The 27498-nt window shown below is 39.7% G+C and overlaps 1 protein-coding gene across 1 annotated transcript in view; it reads right to left on the minus strand.

Annotated features, from left to right (window-relative positions):
- dvl1a (dishevelled segment polarity protein 1a) overlaps positions 1-27498 on the minus strand; it is a 66941-nt gene that overhangs the window by 14083 nt on the left and 25360 nt on the right. Inside the window, exons 5-13 of the mRNA XM_034171520.1 lie at positions 18675-18813; positions 14090-14183; positions 13881-13950; positions 12440-12579; positions 11824-11898; positions 10970-11070; positions 9708-9775; positions 5142-5219; positions 4908-5042 (exon numbers count right to left, since the gene is read on the minus strand). Of these exons, the coding sequence (XP_034027411.1) occupies positions 4908-5042; positions 5142-5219; positions 9708-9775; positions 10970-11070; positions 11824-11898; positions 12440-12579; positions 13881-13950; positions 14090-14183; positions 18675-18813 (900 nt within the window). The remainder of the gene's footprint in view (positions 1-4907; positions 5043-5141; positions 5220-9707; positions 9776-10969; positions 11071-11823; positions 11899-12439; positions 12580-13880; positions 13951-14089; positions 14184-18674; positions 18814-27498) is intronic.

The following is a 27498-nucleotide window of genomic DNA, read 5'->3' on the forward strand; positions in this document are numbered from 1 at the left end:
GCTCCATCCAAAGTGGGATGGATGCCGTCTCTCCTAACAAGACCAGGTTTTTCCCCAGAAGCTTTGCCAATTATCTATGAAGCCCACCTCATTTTTTGGACACCACTCAGACAGCCAGCAATTCAAGGAGAACATGCGGCTAAACATGTCACTCCGGTCCGATTGGGAGGGGCCCAGAGAAAACTACAGAGTCCGACATTGTTTTTGCAAAGTTACACACCGATTCAATGTTAATTTTAGTGACCTCCGATTGGCGTAACCGGGTGTCATTACTGCCGACGTGAATTACAATCTTACCAAATTTACGCTTAGCCTTAGCCAGCAGTTTCAAATTTCCTTCAATGTCGCCTGCTCTGGCCCCCGGAAGACAATTGACTATGGTTGCTGGTGTCGCTAACTTCACATTTCTCAAAACAGAGTCGCCAATAACCAGAGTTTGATCCTCGGCGGTGTGTCGTCGAGTGGGAGAAAACGGTTAGAGATGTGAACGGGTTGGCGGTGTACACGGGGGCTTCTGTTTAGGGCTACGCTTCCTCCTCACAGTCACCCAGTCGGCCTGCTTCCCGGCTGCTCGGGATCTGCCAGGGGGGAACTAACGGCGGCTAAGCTACCTTGGTCCGCACCGACTACAGGGGCCTTGCTAGCTGTAGAATTTTCCACGGTGCGGAGCCGAGTCTCCAATTCGCCCAGCCTGGCCTCCAAAGCTACGAATAAGCTACACTTATTACAAGTACCATTACTGCTAAAGGAGGCCGAGGAATAACTAAACATTTCACACCCAGAGCAGAAAAGTGCGGGAGAGACAGGAGAAGCCGCCATGCTAAATCGGCTAAGAGCTAGTAGCTACGCTAAGCTAGCGGATTCCCTAAAAACACGCAAAGTGAATAATGTGTAAATAATTTAGAGGTGATTCAGCAGAAGGAGTGCTTTAGTTAAGGCACGTAAAGATTACACTGGGAAACAAATCGTGATCTAGATAACTAGATCAATCTAACTGCGCAGATTAAACAGCTAACAGATACAGAAAAACACCGCTGTGCTCCGGAACAGGAAGTGATACAATACCGCAGTGAGAGCCAACCACCAGTAGAGACCAGTAGAGGTCATAATGGTAAACCTTTATAGACACGGTTATTAATGTGCATTGTCCCAGGTGTTCAATAAACAAACAAACCCCCCCCCCCCAGCACATTTCTATTTTGTAAAAGCATCCCCTCATTACCCCATCCCCGTAGAGACGGTGCCTGGTCCCAGACCACCAATAACCAGCAAAAATCTATTTAAGCATAAAGATTAAAAAAGAAAAAATAATATAGCACCTTCAACTGCACCACAGACTAAAACAGTTAAATGTGGTCTATTAAACATTAGGTCTCTCTCTTCTAAGTCCCTGTTAGTAAATGATATAATAATTGATCAACATATTGATTTATTCTGCCTTACAGAAACCTGGTTACAGCAGGATGAATATGGTCGTTTAAATGATGTCAACACCCCCGAGTCACACTAACTGCCAGAATGCTCGTAGCACGGGCCGAGGTGGAGGATTAGCAGCAATCTTCCCATTCCAGCTTATTAATTAATCAAAAACCCAGACAGAGCTTTAATTCATTTGAAAGCTTGACTCTTAGTCTTGTCCATGCCAATTGGAAGTCCCAAAAACCAGTTTTATTTGTTATTATCTACGTCCACCTGGTCGTTACTGTGAGTTTCTCTGTCAATTTTCAGACCTTTTGTCTGACTTAGTGCTTAGCTCAGATAATTATAGTGGGCGATTTTAACAATCCACACAGATGCTGAGAATGACAGCCTCAACCCCTGCATTTAATCTATTATTAACTCAATTGGCTTTGCTCAAATGTAATGAGTCCACCCACCACTTGTTATCATATCTTATCTATTTCTGTGAATGCTAACTCATGTCTTCTTGCCAAATTTACTTTATAGCCAATTATGGTATGGAAATTGAAGACTTAACAGTATTCCCTGAAAACTCCCTTCTGTCTGATCATTTCTTAATAACATTTACATTTACTCTGATGGACTACCCAGCAGTGGGGAATAAGTTTCATTACACTAGAAGTCTTTCAGAAAGCAGTGTAACTAGGTTTAAGGATATGATTCCTTCTTTATGTTCTCCAATGCCATATACCAACACAGTGCAGAGTAGCTACCTAAACTCTGTAAGTGAGATAGAGTATCTCGTCAATAGTTTTACATCCTCATTGAAGACAACTTTGGATGCTGTAGCTCCTCTGAAAAAGAGAGCTTTAAATCAGAAGTGCCTGACTCTGTGGTATAACTCACAAACTCGCAGCTTAAAGCAGATAAACCCGTAAGTTGGAGAGGAAATGGCGTCTCACTAATTTAGAAGATCTTCACTTAGCCTGGAAAAAGAGGTCTGTTGCTCTATAAAAAAGCCCTCCGTAAAGCTAGGACATCTTACTACTCATCACTAATTGAAGAAAATAAGAACAACCCCAGGTTTCTTTTCAGCACTGTAGCCAGGCTGACAAAGAGTCAGAGCTCTATTAAGCCGAGTATTCCTTTAACTTTAACTAGTAATGACTTCATGACTTTCTTTGCTAATAAAATTTTAACTATTAGAGAAAAATTACTCATAACCATCCCAAAGACGTATCGTTACTCTTTGGCTGCTTTCAGTGATGCCGGTATTTGGTTAGACTCTTTCTCTCCGATTGTTCTGTCTGAGTTATTTTCATTAGTTACTTCATCCAAACCATCAACATGTCTATTAGACCCCATTCCTACCAGGCTGCTCAAGGAAGCCCTACCATTATTTAATGCTTCGATCTTAAATATGATCAATCTATCTTTATTAGTTGGCTATGTACCACAGGCTTTTAAGGTGGCAGTAATTAAACCATTACTTAAAAAGCCATCACTTGACCCAGCTATCTTAGCTAATTATAGGCCAATCTCCAACCTTCCTTTTCTCTCAAAAATTCTTGAAAGGGTAGTTGTAAACAGCTAACTGATCATCTGCAGAGGAATGGTCTATTTGAAGAGTTTCAGTCAGTTTTAGAATTCATCATCAGTACAGAAACAGCATTGTGAATCAAATCAATCAATCAATTTTTTATATAGCTGCCAAATCACAACAACAGTTTGCCCCAAGGCGCTATATTGTAAGGCAAGGCCATACAATAAGTATGTAAAGGTTACAAATGATCTTCTTATGGCCTCAGACAGTGAACTCATCTCTGTGCTTGTTCTGTTAGACCTCAGTGCTGCTTTTGATACTGTTGACCATAAAATTTTATTACAGAGATTAGAGCATGCCATAGGTATTAAAGGCACTGCGCTGCGGTGGTTTGAATCATATTTATCTAATAGATTACAATTTGTTCATGTAAATGGGGAATCTTCTTCACAGACTAAGGTTAATTATGGAGTTCCACAAGGTTCTGTGCTAGGACCAATTTTATTCACTTTATACATGCTTCCCTTAGGCAGTATTATTAGACAGCACTGCTTAAATTTTCATTGTTACGCAGATGATACCCAGCTTTATCTATCCATGAAGCCAGAGGACACAGGCTGGACTATTGTAATTCATTATTATCAGGTTGTCCTAAAAGTTCCCTGAAAAGCCTTCAGTTAATTCAAAATGCTGCAGCTAGAGTACTAATGGGGACTAGAAGGAGAGAGCATATCTCATCCATATTGGCCTCTCTTCATTGGCTTCCTGTTAATTCTAGAATAGAATTTAAAATTCTTCTTCTTACTTATAAGGTTTTGAATAATCAGGTCCCATCTTATCTTAGGGACCTCATAGTACCATATCACCCCAATAGAGCGCTTCACTCTCAGACTGCAGGCTTACTTGTAGTTCCTAGGGTTTGTAAGAGTAGAATGGGAGGCAGAGCCTTCAGCTTTCAGGCTCCTCTCCTGTGGAACCAGCTCCCAATTCAGATCAGGGAGACAGACACCCTCTCTACTTTTAAGATTAGGCTTAAAACTTTCCTTTTTGCTAAAGCTTATAGTTAGGGCTGGATCCGGTGACCCTGAACCATCCCTTAGTTATGCTGCTATAGACTTAGACTGCTGGGGGGTTCCCATGATGCACTGAGTGTTTCTTTCTCCTTTTGCTCTGTATGCACCACTCTGCATTTAATCATTAGTGATTGATCTCTGCTCCCCTCCACAGCATGTCTTTTTCCTGGTTCTCTCCCTCAGCCCCAACCAGTCCCAGCAGAAGACTGCCCCTCCCTGAGCCTGGTTCTGCTGGAGGTTTCTTCCTGTTAAAAGGGAGTTTTTCCTTCCCACTGTCGCCAAGTGCTTGCTCACAGACCGTTGACCGTTGGGGTTTTTACGTAATTATTGTATGGCCTTGCCTTACAATATAAAGTGCCTTGGGGCAACTGTTTGTTGTGATTTGGCGCTATATAAATAAAATTGATTGATTGATTGAAAAGCAGTGTTTTAAATCTTACCTTTCGAAAACAGCTTTGTTACAAATAAGTATATATTTCTTTATATATATTTCTTTATAAATGGTAAATGGACTGCATTTATATAGCGCTTTTCAATCTGTATCAGACGCTCAAAGCGCTTTACAATAATGCCTCACATTCACCCCAATGTCAGGGTGCTGACACACAAGGCGCTCACTACACACCAGGAGCAATAGGGGATTAAGGACCTTACCGAAGGGCCTTTAGTGATTTTCCAGTCAAGCTGGGATTTGAACCGAGGATCTTCTGTTAAAATAACAGTTATATTGAGAACACCTTTATCAAAAATGTTAGTGTTTTGAAATATGAACAAGGATTTTCAGATGTACCACAGATCTGATTGTGTGTCTTACATGGACTGTTTACAGTGAAACACCATTTTAAAAGTCCAGTTTTGGGTGTGTGCCCACAACAATCAGCGTTTCTCACCGATGACTGCGTTAGCGATGGTGATCTTCAACCACATCCTATCTCGAATCTCCAAACCGGAGTCAGGCAGCTGCATCACTTTGACAATGGTTGCCATGTCAGTTTTATTTGCTGATAGAGGCAAGTCATCAAACTCTGTGATAAGAGAGAAAAAAAACATGTATTTCTGGTTTGTATTAATTTTTATAGTTGGATATATATTGTGCAAATGAAGTTGTGGTATGGTGTTTTTACCGTAGTGTGGGTAAGGGCCTGTCAGTGCAGTTGTGTGCGAGATCCAGGCTGCTGGGTCAATGGGTCGCACAGGTTCCGCTGGACAAACAAACATAATTAATGACACTGTACAATCATGATGAAGTACAAACCGGGTTGGAGACCTGGAATCAGTTATAAATGTATGAAATAAAGACATGTTTGATAAAGACGTCCCCCACGGAAGCTTGTTGTACGAGCGTGCTCGTATGCTGTAGGTCTGGTGATCTGGTAGTCATGATCACCAGCGTGACAGTGCACCATTATATGGATTGCACGGTACAATAAACAAGTGTAACAAATTAATTTTCCCTATAATAGCCCCTGCCAGGCCAGAAATATTTTATAAATGACACCAATGAAAAAAGTTTCTGATGAAATAACAAAAAAATAATATTATTATTATTAGGGGTGTAACGATACACAAAAATCAAGGTTCGGTACGTACCTCGGTTCTGAGGTCACGGTTCAGTTCATTTTCGGTACAGTATGGGAACAAAATGCAAAACCTAAATTTGCTTGTTGTTTAAACCAACAATTTATTGTAACATTATACAAACAGGAAAATAAAATAATTGCAAAGTGCTGCCTGGTAATAAGATAAATAATATGTTCTCAAATAAACAACAAATGTATGAAATAGCTTTTAACAAAACCTTTCCACAAGTAAAGAGCAGCACAACAGTTCCAGCATGAAGCCCTGTTCAATTTTTTTCAACCTTCATATTTTTTTGCCAGAAAAATGAATTGTCCAAAACTGTCACACTCTTTTTTAAGAGAATTAATGTTAAAGAATCCCTTTACTTTTGTACAATTTATTTTATTTTCTATCTCTTTCTATTAACTGTTCATTTATATATTATATATCTTTTTAAATAAAGTTTTGAAAAAAAAAAAACATTGTGGAAGAGGCAAAAAGGTGAATAAAACCACCTTAAAAATATTTAGAACCACAAATAAACTTGATTCTTGGTTTGTTTATTTATATTGCCATTAAATTGGCCATCACTTATTAAAATAAAATAAACTTATCAAGGCCAGGGCTTCTCAAAGTCTGGGGACTATTTAATCACAGCGCAGCAAACGAGGTCAGTAGGCTGAGCGAGTCCGAGTGAGGAGGATTGTAGATATCCCTCTGCTCAGTGCTTTCAGGCTGCTGCAGGCAACGCTGCAGAGGAGGGGGAGACCGGCTGCCGCTCGGAGACAACAGAGACTTTCACTTTCAGTTCACCAAACATCAGAAAAGTCTCCGGTAATGCCATGAAAAATATCTAGATTTGTCGCTAATCTCTTTTAAGAAAATAAGTTGTCAAGAGAGTTTGGAAAGTCACTAGATTTAGCAAGAAAGTCGCGAAGTTGGCAACACTGTATGTAAAAACATGCAATGCAAACTCACCCATGCACAGCCCTGTACCGAACCGAACGTCCCGTACCGAAATGGTTCAATACAAATACATGCATCGTTACACCCTTATTATTTATGCATTAATTTGGAGATCAGTAATCATGTCAGTGCAGCACTGATGAGACTGATCAGAGTCAGAGACACAGGTGGTCTGTGCGGCCATTAATCTTTTTTCCCCTCTCTTCTGGTAAGTCAAAATGCTCATTAAAATACTTTTCTTGTTCATATAATCAATCAATCAATTAATTTTATTTATATAGCGCCAAATCACAACAAACAGTTGCCCCAAGGCGCTTTATATTGCATGAATTAGTTTTTCAGCATCACTCTGAGACAAGACCTTTCTAATTTTAGAGATATTGCGTAATGCAAAAAAGCAGTCCTACATATTTGTTTAATATGCGCTTTGAATGACATATCCTGATCAAAAAATGACTCCAAGATTTCTCAAAGTATTACTAGAGGTCAGGGTAATGCCATCCAGAGTAAGGATCTGGTTAGACACCATGTTTCTAAGATTTGTGGGGCCAAGTACAATAACTTCAGTTTTATCTGAGTTTAAAAGCAGGAAATTAGAGGTCATCCATGTCTTTATGTCTGTAAGGACAATCCTGCAGTTTAGCTAATTGGTGTGTGTCCTCTGGCTTCATGGATAGATAAAGCTGGGTATCATCTGCGTAACAATGAAAATTTAAGCAATGCCATCTAATAATACTGCCTAAGGGAAGCATGTATAAAGTGAATAAAATTGGTCCTAGCACAGAACCTTGTGGAACTCCATAATTAACCTTAGTCTGTGAAAGAAGATTCCCCATTTACATGAACAAATTGTAATCTATTAGATAAATATGATTCAAACCACCGCAGCGCAGTGCCTTTATACCTACGCCTAATCTCTGTAATACAATTTTAGGGTCAACAGTATCAAAAGCAGCACTGAGGTCTAACAGAACAAGCACAGAGATAAGTCCACTGTCTGAGGCCATAAGAAGATCATTTGTAACATTCACTAATGCTGTTTCTGTACTATGATGAATTCTAAAACCTGACTGAAACTCTTCAAATAGACCATTCCTCTGCAGATGATCAGTTAGCTGTTTTACAACTACCCTTTCAAGAATTTTTGAGAGAAAAGGAAGGTTGGAGATTGGCTATAATTAGCTAAGATAGCTGGGTCAAGTGATGGCTTTTTTAGTAATGGTTTAATTACTGCCACCTTAAAAGCCTGTGGTACATAGCCAACTAATAAAGATAGATTGATCATATTTAAGATCGAAGCATTAAATAATGGTAGAGCTTCCTTGAGCAGCCTGGTAGGAATGGGGTCTATAGACATGTGATGGTTTGGATGAAGTAACTAATGAAAATAACTCAGACAGAACAATCGGAGAGAAAGAGTCTAACCAAATACCGGCATCACTGAAAGCAGCCAAAGATAACGATACGTCTTTGGGATGGTTATGAGTAATTTTTTCTCTATAGTTAAAATTTTATTAGCAAAGAAAGTCATGAAGTCATTACTAGTTAAAGTTAAAGGAATACTCGGCTCAATAGAGCTCTGACTCTTTGTCAGCCTGGCTACAGTGCTGAAAAGAAACCTGGGGTTGTTCTTATTTTCTTCAATTAGTGATGAGTAGTAAGATGTCCTAGCTTTACGGAGGGCTTTTTTATAGAGCAACAGACTCTTTTTCCAGGCTAAGTGAAGATTTTCTAAATTAGTGAGACGCCATTTCCTCTCCAACTTACGGGTTATCTGCTTTAAGCTGCGAGTTTGTGAGTTATACCACGGAGTCAGGCACTTCTGATTTAAAGCTCTCTTTTTCAGAGGAGCTACAGCATCCAAACTTGTCTTCAATGAGGATGTTAAACTATTGATGAGATACTCTATCTCACTTACAGAGTTTAGGTAGCTACTCTGCACTGTGTTGGTATATGGCATTAGAGAACATAAAGAAGGAATCATATCCTTAAACCTAGTTACAGCGCTTTCTGAAAGACTTCTAGTGTAATGAAACTTATTTCCCACTGCTGGGTAGTCCATCAGAGTAAATGTAAATGTTATTAAGAAATGATCAGACAGAAGGGAGTTTTCAGGGAATACTGTTAAGTCTTCAATTTCCATACCATAATTTGTCTATAAAGTAAATTTGGCAAGAAGACATGAGTTAGCATTCACAGAAATAGTTAAACTCAAGGCACCTTGACACTTGCACGCATTTAATCCCAGTACTGCCGCGCAATTCGTAGTGCCAATGCGACCGGCTGTGTTCCGCTGGATGCTGCGCTTTGTGCCGCTGGATGCTGCGTTATATATAATAATTATTTCTTAGGGGATTAATTATTTGCTCTCAGAATGTGGCTGATGAAACCATCTCTAATCGCTTTGGAATCACAGAGAAATTTTCTACAGCTGCAGCTGTTTTCGTGCACTTCATGATGTGAAGAACGCATTTGGAATCATCTCAAAGGCAATTATTTCTAATATTTATAGTGTAATGGCTTGGTAAAACAGTTGCATTTTCATTCCTTGAGTATCTGTGAAATTATGTTTATTATAGATTTAACATCTCAATCAGTCACAGCTGCGGTGAGGTGTGCAGCGCTGATGCAGTGACAGTGTTTTTGAATTGTTTACACAATGTTCACGTGTAGTTCACAAAATTAATGTGAGCCAGAGATTTTGAACATTTCAATTTTTTTGTGCGCTTGCACACAGTCACGCAGTTTACAGTGAGTTTACTCTCTGGCATGGCAGATTGCGTACCAGTGCGCAGATGAAATTTGTGTAAGTGTCAAGGCACCTTTAACTAGCGTATGTTTACCAGGCTCATTAAAGCCTTAATGATCATTAATTAAACACAGCCAAGGACCTTTTAAACATATAAAATATGAACAAATCTTTGATCAATTAAGATTTTTATCTAGATTGAACTCTGATGGAACTCTTACCCAAAAAAGATAATTACTATTAAAGCGGCTATACAGTACCATGATAGAGTATCATCACCATATAAAGAGTGAAAAATACTGTGTTATCAATTTTTGGATGTACCTCCCCACCCCTAGTATACATGATTGCCAAGTTTGCAAACAAGAATAAATATTGAGCACGAGATTGTGATGAAGCAGTGTGTTTTTCTCACCTCTGGGGATGGTGAAGTAACTGCGTGGAGACGGGTCCCAGCATTTGGCAACAGTAAGACTAATAGGACTGAGGACATAACAGAAGAAATTAAACAATTACTTTTTATAATACACAAGTCAACACATCACTCTGTGACTCACAGCTGTAAAGTTACAGACTGAGTTTATAAATGTTCACAACATTTACGAGCTTTGTTGATGCAGTCATTGAAATTAGTGTTTTGCAGCAGAACATCTAATGTAAGACAATAAAAGTGGACAGACAACAATCTACATGCTTAATGTGTTGTCACAATTTTGATAAGAACAACAATCATAAAATAAATAAATTATATACGTATATATTATGGAAGCCATATCAAAGATAGAACTACTGTGTGTTGTGCAAAGAACAACTTTTGATTCATCAATGTGACCCCAAAGAATTAAAAAAAATAAATTTTGCAGTTACATGTTCCTTTATAGTGCCAAAATGTATATTCTGGGACATATGATTCAGTAACATTAGAGTTAAATGTTATTACATGACTGTACTCCAAATATTCTTTTATTAACAAAGTCTGTGTTTTATTTGTATTTGCTTATTACCCAAAAGAGCATGTGAGACACAATAGTTCTACAAAATATAAACCGAGAATTAAACAAGATGTAGACACCTGCATAAAATGCAATACTAAATTACTTCTTTGTATCAAACAATGAGATTTCAGAGGAAGAATTAAAAAGTAAAACACAGTGACACCATGTGGTCAGATAAAATAACTATCAGAAAATGTTGAATCATATCATTATAGTAGTGCGTATATTAAATAGAGTAATGTGTTCATTTGCCGTCACTCTCTCAACTCTGATTACCAGCAGCCGCTGTGTGACCAGTGACACATGAATGTCAATGTGTATTAAAGTGTGATTAGATTATGTTTTTAAATGTTAACTTCTTGGTGTGTGCAAAGAATTGGTGATGTTTTACCTCCATCAACACTTCACAAGTGTCTCTATCTCAAGAGACATGAATGTCAATGCTGAGATAAGTGAATGTTTGCTCAACGTCAACACGTTCAAGCCATACAGATGCACTTCTGCTGGATATGGCCAGAAAGTCATTGAAAGCCCAGATCTTGGTCTTGATCCAGGACAAGTACAAACCTAGACACTGATCCCTCACTCAGAATCTCACATGCTGCAATCAGGGTATCCACTGATTTATGGAATCAGGGATACCCTGATCCCAGTATCGCCCATGAAGTCAAGGACAGCAAACGTGCCCACACTGACAAAGGCACACAAACGACTGCTCTCTATAATCCCTCCCAACACCCAATCAATGTAGACATGGAACAGTGTAGGAGCTAGAACATATTCCTGAGGAACACCAGAATTCTGTGGGAAGAAGTCAGATTCTGCCCCGGCGCTACACAGCACTCACAGCAAAAACACGACAAGACCCGATGGGAGTCACGTGGTCGCTGGACAGAGGTGTTGGTGATGATGATATCTTTCCAGGAGAACAATGGTCCAAGTCTTTAGGGTCCTGGTGCTTCCTGTCTTACTAAGACAAAGACTAGAGGTCTTTCCTCCCAAGTCTCTTTAGAGGATACTTGGGTATCGCTGGAAATATTTTGCGCCAAATGAACGGTTATTTAGGGTGACTTACGTAGATGAGCAGCATCGCTTGCATTGTGAGGAAACATCAGCTCCAATATTTTAGCCATGTGGCCAGTTCTTCTGGGCAGGATCCAGCGAGCAGGTGTCTCAGTATTGAGAACCCCAGTGGAAGGAAACACCCATGGTGACCCACACCTTTTACTTGGAGAGATAAGGATGGACCAGTTTTATGCCTCAGCCGTTATCATCCAGGGTTCAAGGTGTGGTGGATGCAGCCATGTGCAGCACCAGCACATGGTGCCAGACCTGACCTAACTCTTTAACTCCTCACATTTGATGAATAATCAAACAGCACCCTGTAATTATGTGCAATCTGTGCATCAGTCAGCACTTCACTCACTCACTCACCACACACACACTGTTATACTGTAGAGGTGATAATCTCCCACAGCAGAGAATGATCCAATAACATCGCTCTGTAGTCTGTCTGAGCATGTTATATGTTCTTACCCAGTTTGGAAACAATTCTCGAAGGATCCTCACAGCGTCATCATTGCTCATGTTCTCAAAGTTCACATCGTTCACCTGGTGACATACCGCAAAACAACTCATTTTGTTACATGACATCTACACATACTAATGTGTTTTCATATCTGCAGAGGATTTAGATGTGTTCATGCATTTGTACATGGTGCTCTCTGTTATGCTTTGTTGTTGAGATGCTTTAAAATCCTTAAAATTATTTCTGTGGGGCACACAATGAAATTGAACAAAGCGTTGTAATGAGCTATTGTATGTTTTACAGTGGGTGTAGCCACAGAGCCGCTGCTGCACACAAATCAAAAAGGCAATTTAAGGCAGGAAAAAGAGAGGCAGACAAGTTTAAAGTGTCAGATCAGATATTAATATCTCATAAAAACCTCAGACTCAAATATACAGTAGCTACTAATTTACATGTCATTCTCAGCTTTCGCATTGTACAAACATCAGTATGTCAACTCTAACCAAACAACAGACCAAAAACGTGTTGTCATAACACCACCAACATTTACCACAGAAATGTGTGCATAATTACATGGCCAAACAGTGAGCTAATTAAGAAGATTGGAAACTTGTGTTAGCAAACCTGCAGGAGCATGTCTCCGGGTTCTATTCTGCCATCGGCAGCCACAGCTCCTCCCTTCATGATAGAGCCAATGTAGATACCGCCATCTCCTCGGTCATTGCTTTGGCCAACAATACTGATACCCAAAAAGTTGTACTTCTCTGTCAAGGAGGAAGTCAAAAGTATGAGTTTCAACAGACTTGATAACACATGAAAGTTAATCAAATTAGTATCGGCTCAAATTACTGATTATAAGACAAACCTGCCCCCCACCCCTTCCATGACATATTTTTTTTTGAAAAAAAAAAAAAAAAAACTTTCTGAAAACTTGTTTTTAAAAAATAAAATGCTTTTATTTGAACGTAATGCTAATAAAAGCAAACAGAGTGAAAAGGCCAGCTTACATAAAGCTGTGGGCTGACTCCAGCTGACTGCAGTGTGAGAAAAGTGTCTGTTTACTGAATGAGCTCTCTTGGTGAGTGAACACATTCAGTCTGAGTTGGCCCGTGGTCATTTGGAGACAGGACACCTCCTGCCGTGTAACCCGTCTAATCATGTTACAATCCAACGTGGTTGCATGGCGGTTAAGGGTGCTGCACTTTCAACCGGCGCACGACAAGTTGGTTGCTACAATCGCTCATCGGCAGCGACACGATTCACTGCAACCACCATTTTTTTTCTAGTCACAAGGAGGTTGCTGTCCTGTTTAGACTCTAGTGTGACTGCAGCCTATGGCAGTTGTATAATAAACAGTGTTTCAATAACACTAAAAACTATCCAGCAGTGGCTAGCTTTTCTGAGTCATCTCATGGTTTGCCAGAACTGTTTTGAGACAAAAATGTATTCTCCATGGCCTCCCCAAACCCCTTCCACACCTATGTTTTTACCTCAGTAACCACTGAGGCTGTATTCCTTCCAGCCTACTGATACCCATCTGCAAATTATAGAGCTCTCTGTGATAACCATATACTAAAGATTTGTGGACACTTAATGCACGTGTCCACCAGCAGGTTCTTGGGTTGCCACCATGAAAAACACTGCCAACCATCTGGCCACAACTGTGAGACCAGTTGCTTCAACAATGGAGACCTTAATCATAGACCACTAACTCCATATCCATACCTTCCCTTGGAATGCTGGAGAAGTTCTTATAGAATTGCGAGTAAGAGGTTATCCTCTTCCCCAGATTATCCCCAGATAACCTCTGGACAGGTTCTTCGACTGAACGTTCCCAGAGAACCCTCACAATATGTTTACATTTCCCAGGTCGGTTCGTGGTAGGTGTGCATGCATATATGACATATAAAAGTCTTGTTCACAATTAACAGACCCAATACTTTTCAGACAAATTTTAAGTAAAAAAAAAAAAAACCCTGTCTTATATTCAGGCCAATGGAGCATTTACTTGGTGGCGTTGGGGGGGGTGGGTGTTGTGAATCAGCCATGAAGATATCAAGTTTACCCATATTGAGCGTGACGGTGATGATGTTGAGGCTCATAGTGGAATCTGTGATGCTGCTGAAGGACGAAGACTGAAGAGGGAGGACACAGACACAATGAATGTGCATAAAGTGGTATTAAATCCATATCAGTCATCCTATAATCAGTTTGTCACGCTCTGTGTCAAATTCCTCGGCAGCAAAAAGAGTCATGCATCACTGAAGTGCTCACCCGGTCTATTTTCGCCACCTTGTGCCTTCGTCTCCGACGCTTGTGTCTGCGCATCAACTGTGAGGAAGAACTCTGCTCCGTAGAGCTACTGAGCCTGAAACACAAGCGGTGTGAGAAAGAGATAAATATGAAAAAAATGTGAAAAAGGAAGCTAAACAGAAAATGGGGCACACAAAGGGTAAAAAAAGAGAAAGAAAGCACTGATATTATATATAGATCCTGTTTAAGAAATGAAAGAACCTGACAAAAACCCTACATGTAACTTCAAAGCAACTTTTTTGCTGAGAGAGACAGACAGAGAATTAAGAAACATCTGCTTCAGCTGCATTCATACTTAATCTGTTTTGCAGGGTTGTATTGAGGTGTAACTGCGGAATCTGAATTTTGTAACATCTGCTGAGAAACATTCAGAAACTAACAGTTTACTCCTGTGATTTATTTCATTTCTGTGTGCAAAATGCTTTGTCTCAGGACAACCACATCTGCTCCTAATCCATCATCAATCCAGGATAAACAAACCACCCAGTAGGGGGCAGATGTGTCTATGGGATATTAGCTAAAACAAACTTAGGCTTTTACTGATGCAGTGCATCAAAGTTCACTTGATTTGAGGGAAAAAAATGTCCTTGTTATATGCAGTTTTAATGTAACGGGTTAAAGCAGCCAGTCTGCTCTGTGTAAGCCTGATCCCATCAGATCTCAGCAGTGCAGGATCTGGTTAGTTCTTTGATGGGAGACCTCTTTGGAACACCAGCGCCTGTGTGTGTTTCTCCAGGTAGATCTGGAGTTGAGTCAGGAAGGGCATCCGGTGTAAAACCTGTCCCAAATACCAATGTGGATCTGGCTGACTGTGGCAACCCCAAACAAAATGGGACCAGCCGAATGGACAACAACAAATGTAACGGGTTAAAATTGATAGAATTTATTGTTTTTGAGTTACTGTGTTAACCATCTGGAGTGGATGCACTCATCCTATCTATATATCCACTCGCTCTCATCATTTTACTGGGTACGTCCCTAGGCTTTTCCAAAGCCTAGGAAAAGAGCACTGTCCAATGTATATATGAAGATTGAAAAAATAATAATAATAATAAATGTTTTTAGAACCTTAGACCTCAACAGTTTTTAGAAGAACTCAACCCTTCTATTTCCTGTTAATTGCTTAATTTTTTAAATGTTAATTTACTGTCTTAAAGTATTTATAAATTGTTTAGGTTCTTGATATCATAAACAAGATTATTATTATCATTATCATCATCATCAGTATTATTATTATTTTATTTCATTACTTCCATTTTGTCATTTGATTTTTAAATGGACCACAATGGAAATAAGTGCTTTTCACTTTCTTGTGTCATCCATGTATTTTTAACGTATTTACATAAAAAAAGTTGTACATATATTATGTACTTACATTGAACTTACTACATGAAATCACACACGTACACATGGTTTTAATATAAAGATGATTTACCAACCCCTGCGTAGGGATTGGTATCGATAAGATTTTATCGATATCGATACCATTATCGATTCCGCTTATCGATCCAATTCATTATCGATACCTCTTGTGAATTTTTTTGTGTACTAAAAGTAGGCTTTACAGGTTTTCTATGTCAAAGGGTCAAAGAGCTTTTTCTCATCATGCACCCGCACTGTGCAACAGTCTTCCTGCGACCATGAGGCAATCAGAGTCCGTGGACATTTTTAAGTCAAGACTTACAGCCTATTTTTATTCTCTTTCTTATGAATAGTTTCTTTTTTATCTGTTTTATTCTTTTACTTCTGTTTTTAATTATGTATTTGAATTTATTTATTTATTTTAATTTTTTACATTGAACTGTTCTATGTGAGGCACCTTGAGATGGCGTTTGTTGTGATTTGGCGCTTTATAAGCCTATTAAATTGAAACTGAATTATTGAGTCTTAAAGTAAATAAATATGAAATTGGTTACTGGATCCTTAAACTCTGGACATAATAAAATCTACATGGTGGATCCTTGATCTCTGGACATAAATAGAAATGAACAAAATCTATAGTTTTTGTCAAACGCATTTCCTTTCAGACATTATTGGCATGAATGTCTTTCCATAAATCTGAGTTGAGCTCTTACAGCTGGCTGCGCTGCACATCAGGATGTAATTTAAAAAGAATGCAGCACGTCTCATTTTGGGAGGGGAAAAAAAACGTTTTAGTCGATTGTAGTTTCTTGTCTGTATTACAACATTTGTAAGCGGTGTCATTTTATTCAAAACGGCAATTCGTTTGGAGCGTTTGGAGCTTTTTGGAGTGTTTGGAGCTGTGCCAACGGAACGGAGGACGATTCTCGTTTCTTGACTGCAACAAGACATGAGTCCCAGTTAGTGACTTTAATCCACACAAACGTGACTCATGATATTTTAACAGCTTTGAGAGGGGTTAAGAAGCGGACTTGCCATTTCTGAAGAGTAGTGAATCAAAGAACCACGAGCCAGTGGATCGAAGCATTGTTTCATTAGATCACGCTTCAAAGTGGTGTCGCGCTGCAGAAACGGTTGATTACAGAGCCGCTGCAGGGTCTGTAATCAACGTAGAGGAATGATCATTTTCCCGACAAACACCCTCAAAAACAACGGCTGCTCTGAAGGACCGATAAGGAAATTGTTAAGCAAAAAGGCTATTGATATCGGTGGATCGAATCATTTCTTAACGATACTTGAAAAGAACCGGTTCTCGATACCCATCCCTACCCCCGCTGGAACAACGTGTGAGTCCAGAATGTAATTCTCAACGTCCATTGTTCAGTGTTGTTAGCGAATATCCGTAGTTTCTCCAAAAATATTAGTCCTAGCAAGGTTCCATTTTGGCAGCGTTCATCCTTGACCCAAATTACATAAGCATACCAAACAACAAATGTCAGCTCTCCCCAGTTTGTCCGTAATCCAAGTTACACGCATGCACACATGCAGACCTTTTTGTCTTTTCTGCATTCTGTCACAAACAGGTGCTTTTGTTTTTACACACCCACAAACAGAGATGGCGGTAGAAGACATCAAACACACTACACTTTTCAGTTATGGTAACGGCAACACAGTTAACTAAACCAACTGAACTACAAAAACACAATGAATCAATAACACTAACAACACTGTTAAACTAACATAAACCACAATAACATTTAAAATCCCAAAAGCCTGAACATCCATAGTGCACACTGTTAGTTAAGAATTTCTCCAAAAATATTAGTCCTATCAACTTCCCGTTTTGCAGCGTGTATCCTTGACCCAAAATACATAAGCATACCAAACAGCAAATGTTAGCTCTCCCCAGTTTCTCCATGAACGAAGCCATACACATGGATGCATACAGAGGCCACTTGGCTATTATAATATAGATAATAATAATGATTATTATTATTATAATGAGAAGAAGGTATTTATATCACATTTAAGTAGACAATTTGGCAAAGTGCTCAATATAATAAAATATCAAGATAACAATAAAACTAAAAACTACACCCCTACGAACAATTAAAATTAAAACATGCAAATAAAACAGACAGCAAAAATAAATAACTTTTAATACTAGACTAAAAATTTTAATTGAAGTGGACTTTCTAATATCAACAGGCAATAGGGCACCGCAGTTTCGTTTGAACCCTGCATGATACCGCGGGATTTGACCATTATGGGGACCTCCACTCCCGTTGTGCAAATTATACACAGCATAACTTCACATGGAAAAATGGTGTACTGTTTTGTTTTCAGCTGCAATCACCGAAGCAGTCGCAAAAAGTACTTTTTTGGTTCCCAGTGGAGAAGGGAAGACGAAGCAGATGGGAGACATTGTTGTCGGTAAGTGTTAGCCTACACAGCTAACCAGAGTAGGTGCGTTCTCTCGCCTGCAAAACCGCCTCAACATGTTTGTGATCCGGGTCATAAACAAATTGCAACACATGTCCAAGCTCCCACCGCATTGTCACTTCTTTGCATTTTCACTTTGTATGTACTTTGCCCAAAAACTCAAGAGAAAATGCCATGTTTTTCCCCAGAAGTAGAGAAATTACGTCATATGCGCCACCTTTACTCCTTTAGCGCTCGCCCTCAAATGAGACTGCAGCGCCCTATTATCTCTCAGACACAATAACTCCACCCCCTCCCCCCACCCCCAATTTGCAAATTCTTATATGCTGCCTTGAAAACTCATAAAAATAAGAAATTTAACATGGAAAGTTAATATTAATTTAAAGTGGTCATATTATAGCACACCTTACAGTCACCTAATATACAGTACACTGTAACACCTGACAAGTTTTTACTTGGCAAGACTTTACTTAAAAAACAACAACATAGAAACCAATTGCTTGGAAAAAGATAAGTAAGGAACAAGCACTTTTTCCATTCAGAATAATTTTAAATTAAAAATGTACTTGTTCCTTAGTTATCTTTTCCCAGGCAATTGGTTTCCACATTTTTTAAAGTAAAGTCAGCTTGTCAGGTTTACAGTGTACACAGGCATATTGCAAACTTATATCCTAAATACAGGAAACATATCAGGAATTGGTGTAGTGACATAGATGATTTCTGAGAAACTGTAGTTTGTCACCTGCTCGCATCCTCGTCATCCTCACTGTCCACAAATGAGCTGGACTCCAGCTCGCTGCTCATTACTGAGGTGCTGTCATAACCCATGGTCGAGTCCCGTGCAGTGCGCTCTGATTTAGAGTGACCATTGACACGAGGGACTGGAGAGAGAGAGAGAGAGAGAGAGAAAGAGAGAGAGAGACACACACAAACACCCAACAGAGCAGCAGTGGGTCAGACACAGCTCATCTTGAGGTCAAAGCACATCGAGATATAGAAACCATGAAAAAAGACAGAGTGAGCATGAAGGACAGAAATTTAAGGGGTAACAAAAGGAACATGAAGAGAGTAGATGTTTAAAAACTAAATTGAAATTAAACTGAATTTAAGTCATAAATAAATTAAAAAAGTTTGTTTAAATAATTAAAATCAGTATTTTATGTATTTGGCTTAACTATAGACTTTTTAAAATGTGCTTTGTTCAACTACTGATGCAAAAATACCACCAGCTTGCAAAAAAACATGAAAAATTTAAATTTAATGGCATTCCTGTGTCCATCTATCTTCAGTTCATTCAAATCAGTGTTTCTGTGTAAAGCTGAGTCTCGTGTTTGTGAGCGGGATATAAATATCTCAGTGTTGGTCAGTGGGTGTGTCTCAATGAGCTCGGTGGGCGTGTCTCAGAGAAGGTTGTGACATATGTCACTTAAGTCACCGAATTGCAAAGCACCACATTTTAATGCTGAAAAAAAGTTAAATTAGTTGATAAATTATTAATTGTAAATGATTTCGATAAAATCACTAAGTGTTTATCTTGGACAAAATAACAGAATAGTTTCATATTCACATCCCCTTTTCTCTGTATCATTAGTGAATTGAGTCCCTGTGGATATTAAGTTGTTTGCCTGACAAAATAAGGTATCCGATGACATTTTTAAACTATTTTCTGATATGTCATTCACTACATGTTCAAAGGACTAACCAACAGATTAGTCAGTAATGAAATAACTGAGCTTCACCTCACGACAACACAAACGGTAGAAATTATGAAATTAAACAAAATAATGAAGCTGCTGTCACTGATTGACTGCCTTATCTTAATTTCTACACAAAGCAGTGCCTCAATATGCAAAATCTCCAACAGTGCATGAGTACTCCTTCCATTTCATATGTACTTTGAAAGAGAGGTGGCGCTGTTTCGGGATAACAGCGGATTGGATGAAAAGCCCTCACAAGGCGAGCAGAACGCGGCAGGCAGCATATTCGCCGAGAGCCAGCAAAACATTCCAGCAATGTGGTCATTCCCATTGTAATCTCCGCCGTAAAACTGCACGTATGTAGGAGTCGTCGATCCACATAAGCCCTTATTCAGCAGACGGATGTCCGCTGAGACATTTATTTTCCACACAATAAAAAAAAGACCCGCAGGTGAAGCCAGCCAGACTGTATCTGCATGTTTGTGCTCGACTCCGTCTGTGCTAGTTGCTGTCTAAAACCCAGACTGAGCCCCAGACGGACTCTGTCCACTGGCAAGCTGCTGACAGGCTCCACAGCTTATCTACAACAGAGCAGTGACACAAACAGGGAAGAATCATAAATGTCCTCAACAGCCACGTCACATTTTCATGAGACTTGTCTACATCCATCTGAGACTTTTGACATTATTCGATAAGAAAACCTCGGTAATAAGATGTATGCTTTTTTTAAATTTTATGAAATAGAAATAATGTACAGTGCCTATAAATATTACTGTGTCATGACTTCAGCAGGCAGTTATCTCATGCATAAACCTATTAGATAGACAACTCTTACAAGAGTAAATTAACTCCCAACCTAATAAAACTGTCTCCTCATTGACAATCAATAATGCTGTTTTTAAATATAATCTCAGCAGGAAAAAAAAAAATCCCATGAATATCCAATATATGACGGTAAATAAAAACAGCTAATCCCTCTCACCACAGCCGCTGTGCCTTCATCTGCCGCACGAACACACTGAGCTGAGACTGACAAACTGTTGCCTCCTCCCTCACCGCAACTCCAATCTGTCTTCTGACCAATCAGATGGTGGAATTCTCCAAAGCAGGCAGAGGACAAAGATAATTTGAGTTTTCAGGTGATGGGTTGTCTCCAGTTTCATCTCTGCTTCAGGTGAAAATACCATCAGGCCTGGACGCCTTTAGCAGCAGCGTGTAAATATTCTTCTTTTCATAGCTGTTTCTGTCTGGCTTTAACATTTTAAATAAATAAATAAACTTTCTAGGCTTATCTGTATTTTCTCTGATGTCAACCCTCACGATCGTGGCATCATTGAACAGCACGATGCTTGTTGCAACAGCAATGCTTTTTGTGTATTAAATGATGGCGTTGCAGTGTACATCATTATCATTACAGTCTTCTTGTCTTACAGCAAGCTGAGATGCAGAGCACCCAACAGCCTCGAAACAGAGCCTATCCTATATCTCCATGCTGCCCTTGGGGTCCTCCACCTGGTTCACCCTCCAAAAAATTTTCCAACTGCTACATTATTCATCCATTCACACTCAAACGCTTCAGCGTGGACAGTATGAGAAGGGGCACGTTTAACAAAGACGAGCACTGTACAGTTACTTTCACACTAAGGCATAGCCACTTGAAGCATGTGTCTAAGGTGACAGGGTGAATTCCTGTCGCTGATGCGTGGAGGCAGGAAGGGGAGGAGGCGGGACACTATTTTATGTGTGCACGTCCAGTGCTGTGTAAATGTGAAGCATCGTAGCAGTAGCCAAGTCAATGCAATCAAAGCGATTGAGGTTGAATTGTAGTTGTTGATTGAAGACTGGATGGTCTTGGGTACCAGGTTTTGTCAGAGGATCCTTGGGTGCTGCTGGAAAGACTGTGTCAAATGGTGAGTCTCATAAGGAACGTCAGTCAGGTGGTTGTGTTTCTTCTGGATATGTTCCAGCACACAGGTTCTTCAGTGTTGAGAACCCAAACATCTAAACAAAGGCAAGTGTGTGCCTATATTCAACTGCCTGAAAGCAGATCGATGGTATGTCCCAAGAAGTGGAGATGGAATGATTGTCTGCTTGGGTGGTTGCTGTAAGGACCCGACATGGTGACATGGTGTGGGGATGCAGGGATGCATGACATCAGTCGATGACCTCAGATCTGACATGCAGATTGTTGCTAGATTCATATGTCCTGACGAGAGCACACCCAACTGCCCTGATGGGTTCACTTAATTTGAACCAATGACACAATCAGGAAAAGACAGCAAGAACGGGAACACACCACAATGAGGAATCTCTTCAAACCATTTTCTGCTTTTGTCACGGTAGCGTGTCAGGGCATCTGACAGGTAAATTAACCTACCAGCTATTTTGATAACTGGTATAGTCTGTTAGTCAATTCAAGAAAAATGGGAGGATTTTCCACATTTCTATTAATTTTAAATAATCTGGTTTGAAAAGTTCCACACCAATGAAATGTGGTTCAACAGGCTTAAATATGCTTCAGCATGATTTAAACTGGATGCTCATCTTAGTTTTCATGCATTTTAAAGGCTCTAAATTGTAATTTGTCTGAAATCATCTTCGAACTGGTTCTCCAAGAACAACTTTGTAAAAAATACTTTTGTACCGTGTCAAATACCAGATATTGCTTGTATTTTTCCACTGGCTATAACAGCTTTGGCTAAAATGGTGATAACTTGGTTAAATTGGAGGAAATATATTTCAACTTCTCTGCTCCAGGAAAATCTTGGTTTAAATGACTTTCGGAGACGTTCAGTGCCGTTAAAATAAGTGTTCATCTTGTTAGAGATGCACTGAAGTTCTGCATCCAACGTGAGTGTAACTGTCAAAGAATAATCCGTTACTTATTGACTATCAATACAGTAAATGGTTTTCGCCTGCAATCTCAAGCATGCGCAGAATCACCATCGGCATAACACATGTACAGTAGTCGGTAAAAAAAAAATGGTGACATACATGGATGTGTGTTTGAAACAAAGTGCTGTTATTGGATTCCTCACAACGGAAAGCTGGACACCTATGGACAATCACTGATGAATGAGTGTTGTCAATGGCAACAACTCTGTGGATGTCAAGGAGTATGACAAGGAGTTTGAAGCCAGCACTGGTGTACAGTGCATCCAGGAAGCAATCCCAGTGCTTCATTTTTCCCCACATTTTGTTATGTTACACTGTAACATAACAGTTATAACAGTTACAGCCTTATTCCAAAATGTGTGAAATTCATTTTCTCCCTCAAAATTCTACACACAATAACCCATAATGACAATGTGAAGGAATCAGGTGTACATAAGTATTCACAGCCTTTGCCATGAAGCTCAAAATTGAGCTCAGGTGCATCCTGTTTCCACTGATCATCCTTGAGATGTTTCTACAGTTTAATTGGAGTCCACCTGAGGTAGATTCAGTTGATTAGACATGATATGGAAAGGCACACACCTGTCTACATATAAAGTCCCACAGTTGACAGTGCATGTCAGAGCACAAACCATGCCTGAAGTCAAAGGAACTGTCTGTAGAACTCCGAGACAGGACTGTCTTGAGCCACAAATCTGAGGAAGGGCACAGAAGCATTTCTGCTGCTTTGAAGGTCCCAATGAACACAGGGGCCTCTATAATCTATAAATGGAAGAAGTTCAGATCCACCAGGACTCTTCCAGAGCTGGCTGCCCGTCTAAACTGAGCTAACAGGGGAGAAGGGTCTTAGTCAAGGAAGTGACCAAGAACCAGTTGGTCACCCTGTCAGAGCGCCAGTATTCCTCTGTGAAGAGAGGAGAAACTTTTTAAAACGCACATGGCAGACCACCTGGAGTTTGCCAAAAAGCACCTAAAGGACTCTCAGACCATGAGAAACAAAATTCTATGGTCTGATAAGACAAAGACTGAATTCTTGTGTGTGTGAATGCCCCAACGTCATGTTTGGAGGAAACCAGGCACCATCTCTACAGTGAAGCATGGTGGTGGCAGCATCATGCTGTGGGGACATTTTTCAGCAGCAGGAACTTGGAGACTAGTCAGGATTGAGGGAAAGATGAATGCAGAAATGTACAGAGACGTCCTGGATGAAAACCTGCTCCAGAGCGCTCTTGACCTCAGACTGAGATGAGGGTTCATTTTTCAGCAGGTCAATGACCCTAAGTACACAGCCAAGATATCAAAGGAGTGACTTCAGGACAACTCTGTGAATGTCCTTGAGTGGCCCAGCCAGAACCCAGACCTGAATCTGATTGAACATCTCTGGAGAGATCTGAAAATGTGCACCAATGTTCTCCATCCAACCTGATGGAGCTTGAGAGTTGCTGCAAAGAGAATTGGATAAAACTGCCCAAAGATAGATGCTCCAAGTTTGTGGCATCATATTCAAGAAGACTTGAGGCAGTAATTGCTGCCAAAGGTGCATCAACAAAGTATTGAGCAAAGGATGTGAATACTTATGTACATGTGATTTCTTAGATTTTTATTTTTTAATAAATTTGCAAAAATTTCAAAATGCTGACATGTGATGTTCATGTTGTCATTATGGGAATTTTGAGGGAAAGAATAAATTTACACCATTTTGCTCAGTACTTTGCTGATCCGGATTGTGGATTTTGTAGAATTTAATATTGAAAAGCCCATTTGGTGTACATTTTGCATTATATCTCAATCAAAAGTGCCTGCATCACTCATTTTCCTGTTATGTATTTACCTACACCACCAAAATAGGATGGAGATTCCAATTATGCCTGTTTGTCTTCCAGGTATCAGTTGGAAACAAAACAGTGGCGAAAACATAACCTTCTTCAACATTGCTGGCAGAGGTAACAAGTGATCATGATGTGATGTGGTTTGCAAAAACTTTGTGTGTCAATTTAACAGCAACATCCTAAAATGCACGAGAGTGTGATTACAGTGAAATGTGTAAATGTACTCCGCTGAAACACTCACTCTCGTTCTAGCTTACGAGACAGTTACAGCTCTCCCTGCCAACACAACCTGATGCTGTATTCTGTGATACTAATTGCACCACATAAATTAATGAGTGTTTGGATAATGAGCCTTGAGCGCAGGATGCAAAGAGTCGGGCTTGCTGTGAAGAGTCTGAGGGAGACAGAGATTCAACCGGCAGCACACAACACAGGCTGCTGATTTATTTCTTCTTGCCATAATAAACCCACTAATTTTGTGAAAAGCATGACAAAGACGAGAACAGAATGGAGTGGATATCGTGAAATACTGGGAGCATTATTATGCAGCCAAAAACACGTGTACACACGCACACATCTTGTATTTTCTACAACACAGGAGTGTTGATGCTGCCTGGCAGAGACTCAAAACCATTGAGCCTGTAAGGAAAGCAGCTCCTTTGACAGAGCAAGTAGAAACACATTCTCCTGCTGCAAAACTGACCTCAAACGCCACAGCATTTCCTTCTTTTATTTTTGTTTACTGCATGATGTATGGCAAATAACTGAGTAGTTTGTCATCACAATTAAAATAGGCACGTCTCAATCTGCTCTGATCACGAGCAGAGTAATTTAACAGTGAGTATTTGCTGATACAAAGCTCAGTCTGTGCTTGTATTTTCCCAGATGACACACTTGAATAGGACACACTGCAAATGCAATAAAACTCATTCAAGGAATATGTTTGACAATTGAACAACTCTGCAATACTTAAAAAAATAAATAAATAAATAATGCTACCTTCAATCCAAGCGGCTCCTTAATGTTTTTGTTTATTTTTACAAAATAAACATTTTTTGGGGGGTGGCTCATCAATTCAACTTAGAGCAGCATTGTAGCTGTAACACTAGAACACCCAGAATAATACTGATTGAACACTGTAACTGTTAAAAATATATTCATATGATTACTATTATTGTTGTGAAAGTGTAGTGACACGGACCCACAACAGGGGGCGCAAATGAACGGTCAATAGATGAGCCAAAAATTAACAATTTAATGTTGTGAAGGAGCACAACGAACATACAGACAATCTCAGAATAAGATTACAGTCAATCCACAAAGGTGACGTGTGGGCAGGCTCGAGGATAGAAGACGTCCGTCCTGAGAAGAGCCGGAACCACACGATTTCCGCCGCCACCGAACCTGGTGAATACTGGAGCCGCCAAGTCCCGAATTCCCAGGTGATCACCGTCCCCGACTGTCGGATCTGGTACTGCTGGCGAGAACAAAGACAGTCAAGTGCAGGTGTGTGCACACCCAGTAACAACAACGGTGGGAATGCCACCTCCACCTCTCACTCAATATGCTGATGAATTTACAGTGATCCCTCAGAGGAAAAGAGTGCCGTCCTGCACTCACTCAGCCTCCACAGGAAGAGGGACCGGTACTCCTGCAAACACTCACAATATACAGCTTATAAGTAAACACAAATGGCTGAGGATATTACCTCCAATGAAGTACGATATCTCGGCGATGAGGTGGAGATGACGTCTGGGTTTTATGGAGTGCGATGATGAAGAATGAGTGACAGCTGTCAGGAATTAATGAGTGACAGCTGTCACTCCCGGCTGTGTCCGTGGCGGCAGCGCCCTCTCGTGCCTGAAGCCCGCACTTCAGGCAGGGCGCCCTCTGGTGGTGGGCCAGCAGTACCTCCTCTTCTGGCAGCCCACACAACAATTATTGCATGAAAAAATGTCTTAAATACATCTTCAAAGGTACACCTTTACTCTTTTGGGGGGTGGGGGGGGAGTCTTCTGACTCCTCACCCTTCTGGCTACAGGCTTGAACAGTGCCTAATTGAAGGACGAAAATACAGACTAAATGATAAGACAACCTTCTTTATTAATGTGGAAAGTCCTCCGTGGTTGACCGGTAAGAAGAGTGTCACATTTGCCATCCATCAGAAACAAACTTGGTACACATACGAAGCGAAGGAGAGCGAAAACATGCTTTTAAAATGTATACCATGGCAGCACTGACAAAATGCTGGCTGTTATTGCTCCTTTAGCACCACGTTTATGAAGCAGAGCAAGATGGAATACACACTGATGATGATTCGTACCACTAAAATAGAATTGTTGTGTATTTGAAGCAAAGGAGAACATTACTTTTAAAATGTGCATCGCAGCACCGTGGTGAAGCAGCAGCAAGCATTCACAGAGTGCCGTTCATTCAGTCTGCATGGCACTATGAAGCAAAAAGAGATGACAGGCACTGATTTGTGTGACTCACGTTTAATTTATCCGATACCAATCAATCAAAAAAAAAAAAAAGAAAAGAAAGCATCGATTGAGCCCAAATCTGAAAACTTTGACCAGATTGGCGAACAATAATTGGAATGGTGTGTAAGTCCACAATGTTTTTAGAACCTTAGACCTCAACCATTTTTAAAAGAACTCAACCTTTTTATTTCCTGTTAATTATGTAATTTATTTATGTTAATTTACTGTCTTAATGTATTTATACATTGTTTAATTGTTATCATATACACATTATTATTATTTTATTATTACTTCTATTTTGTCATTTGATTTTTAAATGAATAAAAATAGAAATAAGTGTTTTCACTTTCTTGTGAACCCATGTATTTTTAATTTATTTACAATTATATTATGTACTTACATTAAAATATAAAGAAAACTATAATCAATGGATATTCGAAAAGGAGTCAGAAGAAGTAAAACTTAATTTACTCCCAACCCTTGTCCTTAAGTAAATAACATAATTAACTTATACATGATATATGCATTAATACATATAAACATACACACATAATCAAGTACATTCATCCATCAGCATATGTATAGTCCCACATATAAATCCACATGTACCATATAAACATAATACAAAGAAACACCACAAAAAACACTAGCAAGGCTAGCCA

Source organism: Thalassophryne amazonica, chromosome 6 (assembly GCF_902500255.1).
Source record: "Thalassophryne amazonica chromosome 6, fThaAma1.1, whole genome shotgun sequence".
NCBI lineage: Eukaryota > Metazoa > Chordata > Actinopteri > Batrachoidiformes > Batrachoididae > Thalassophryne > Thalassophryne amazonica.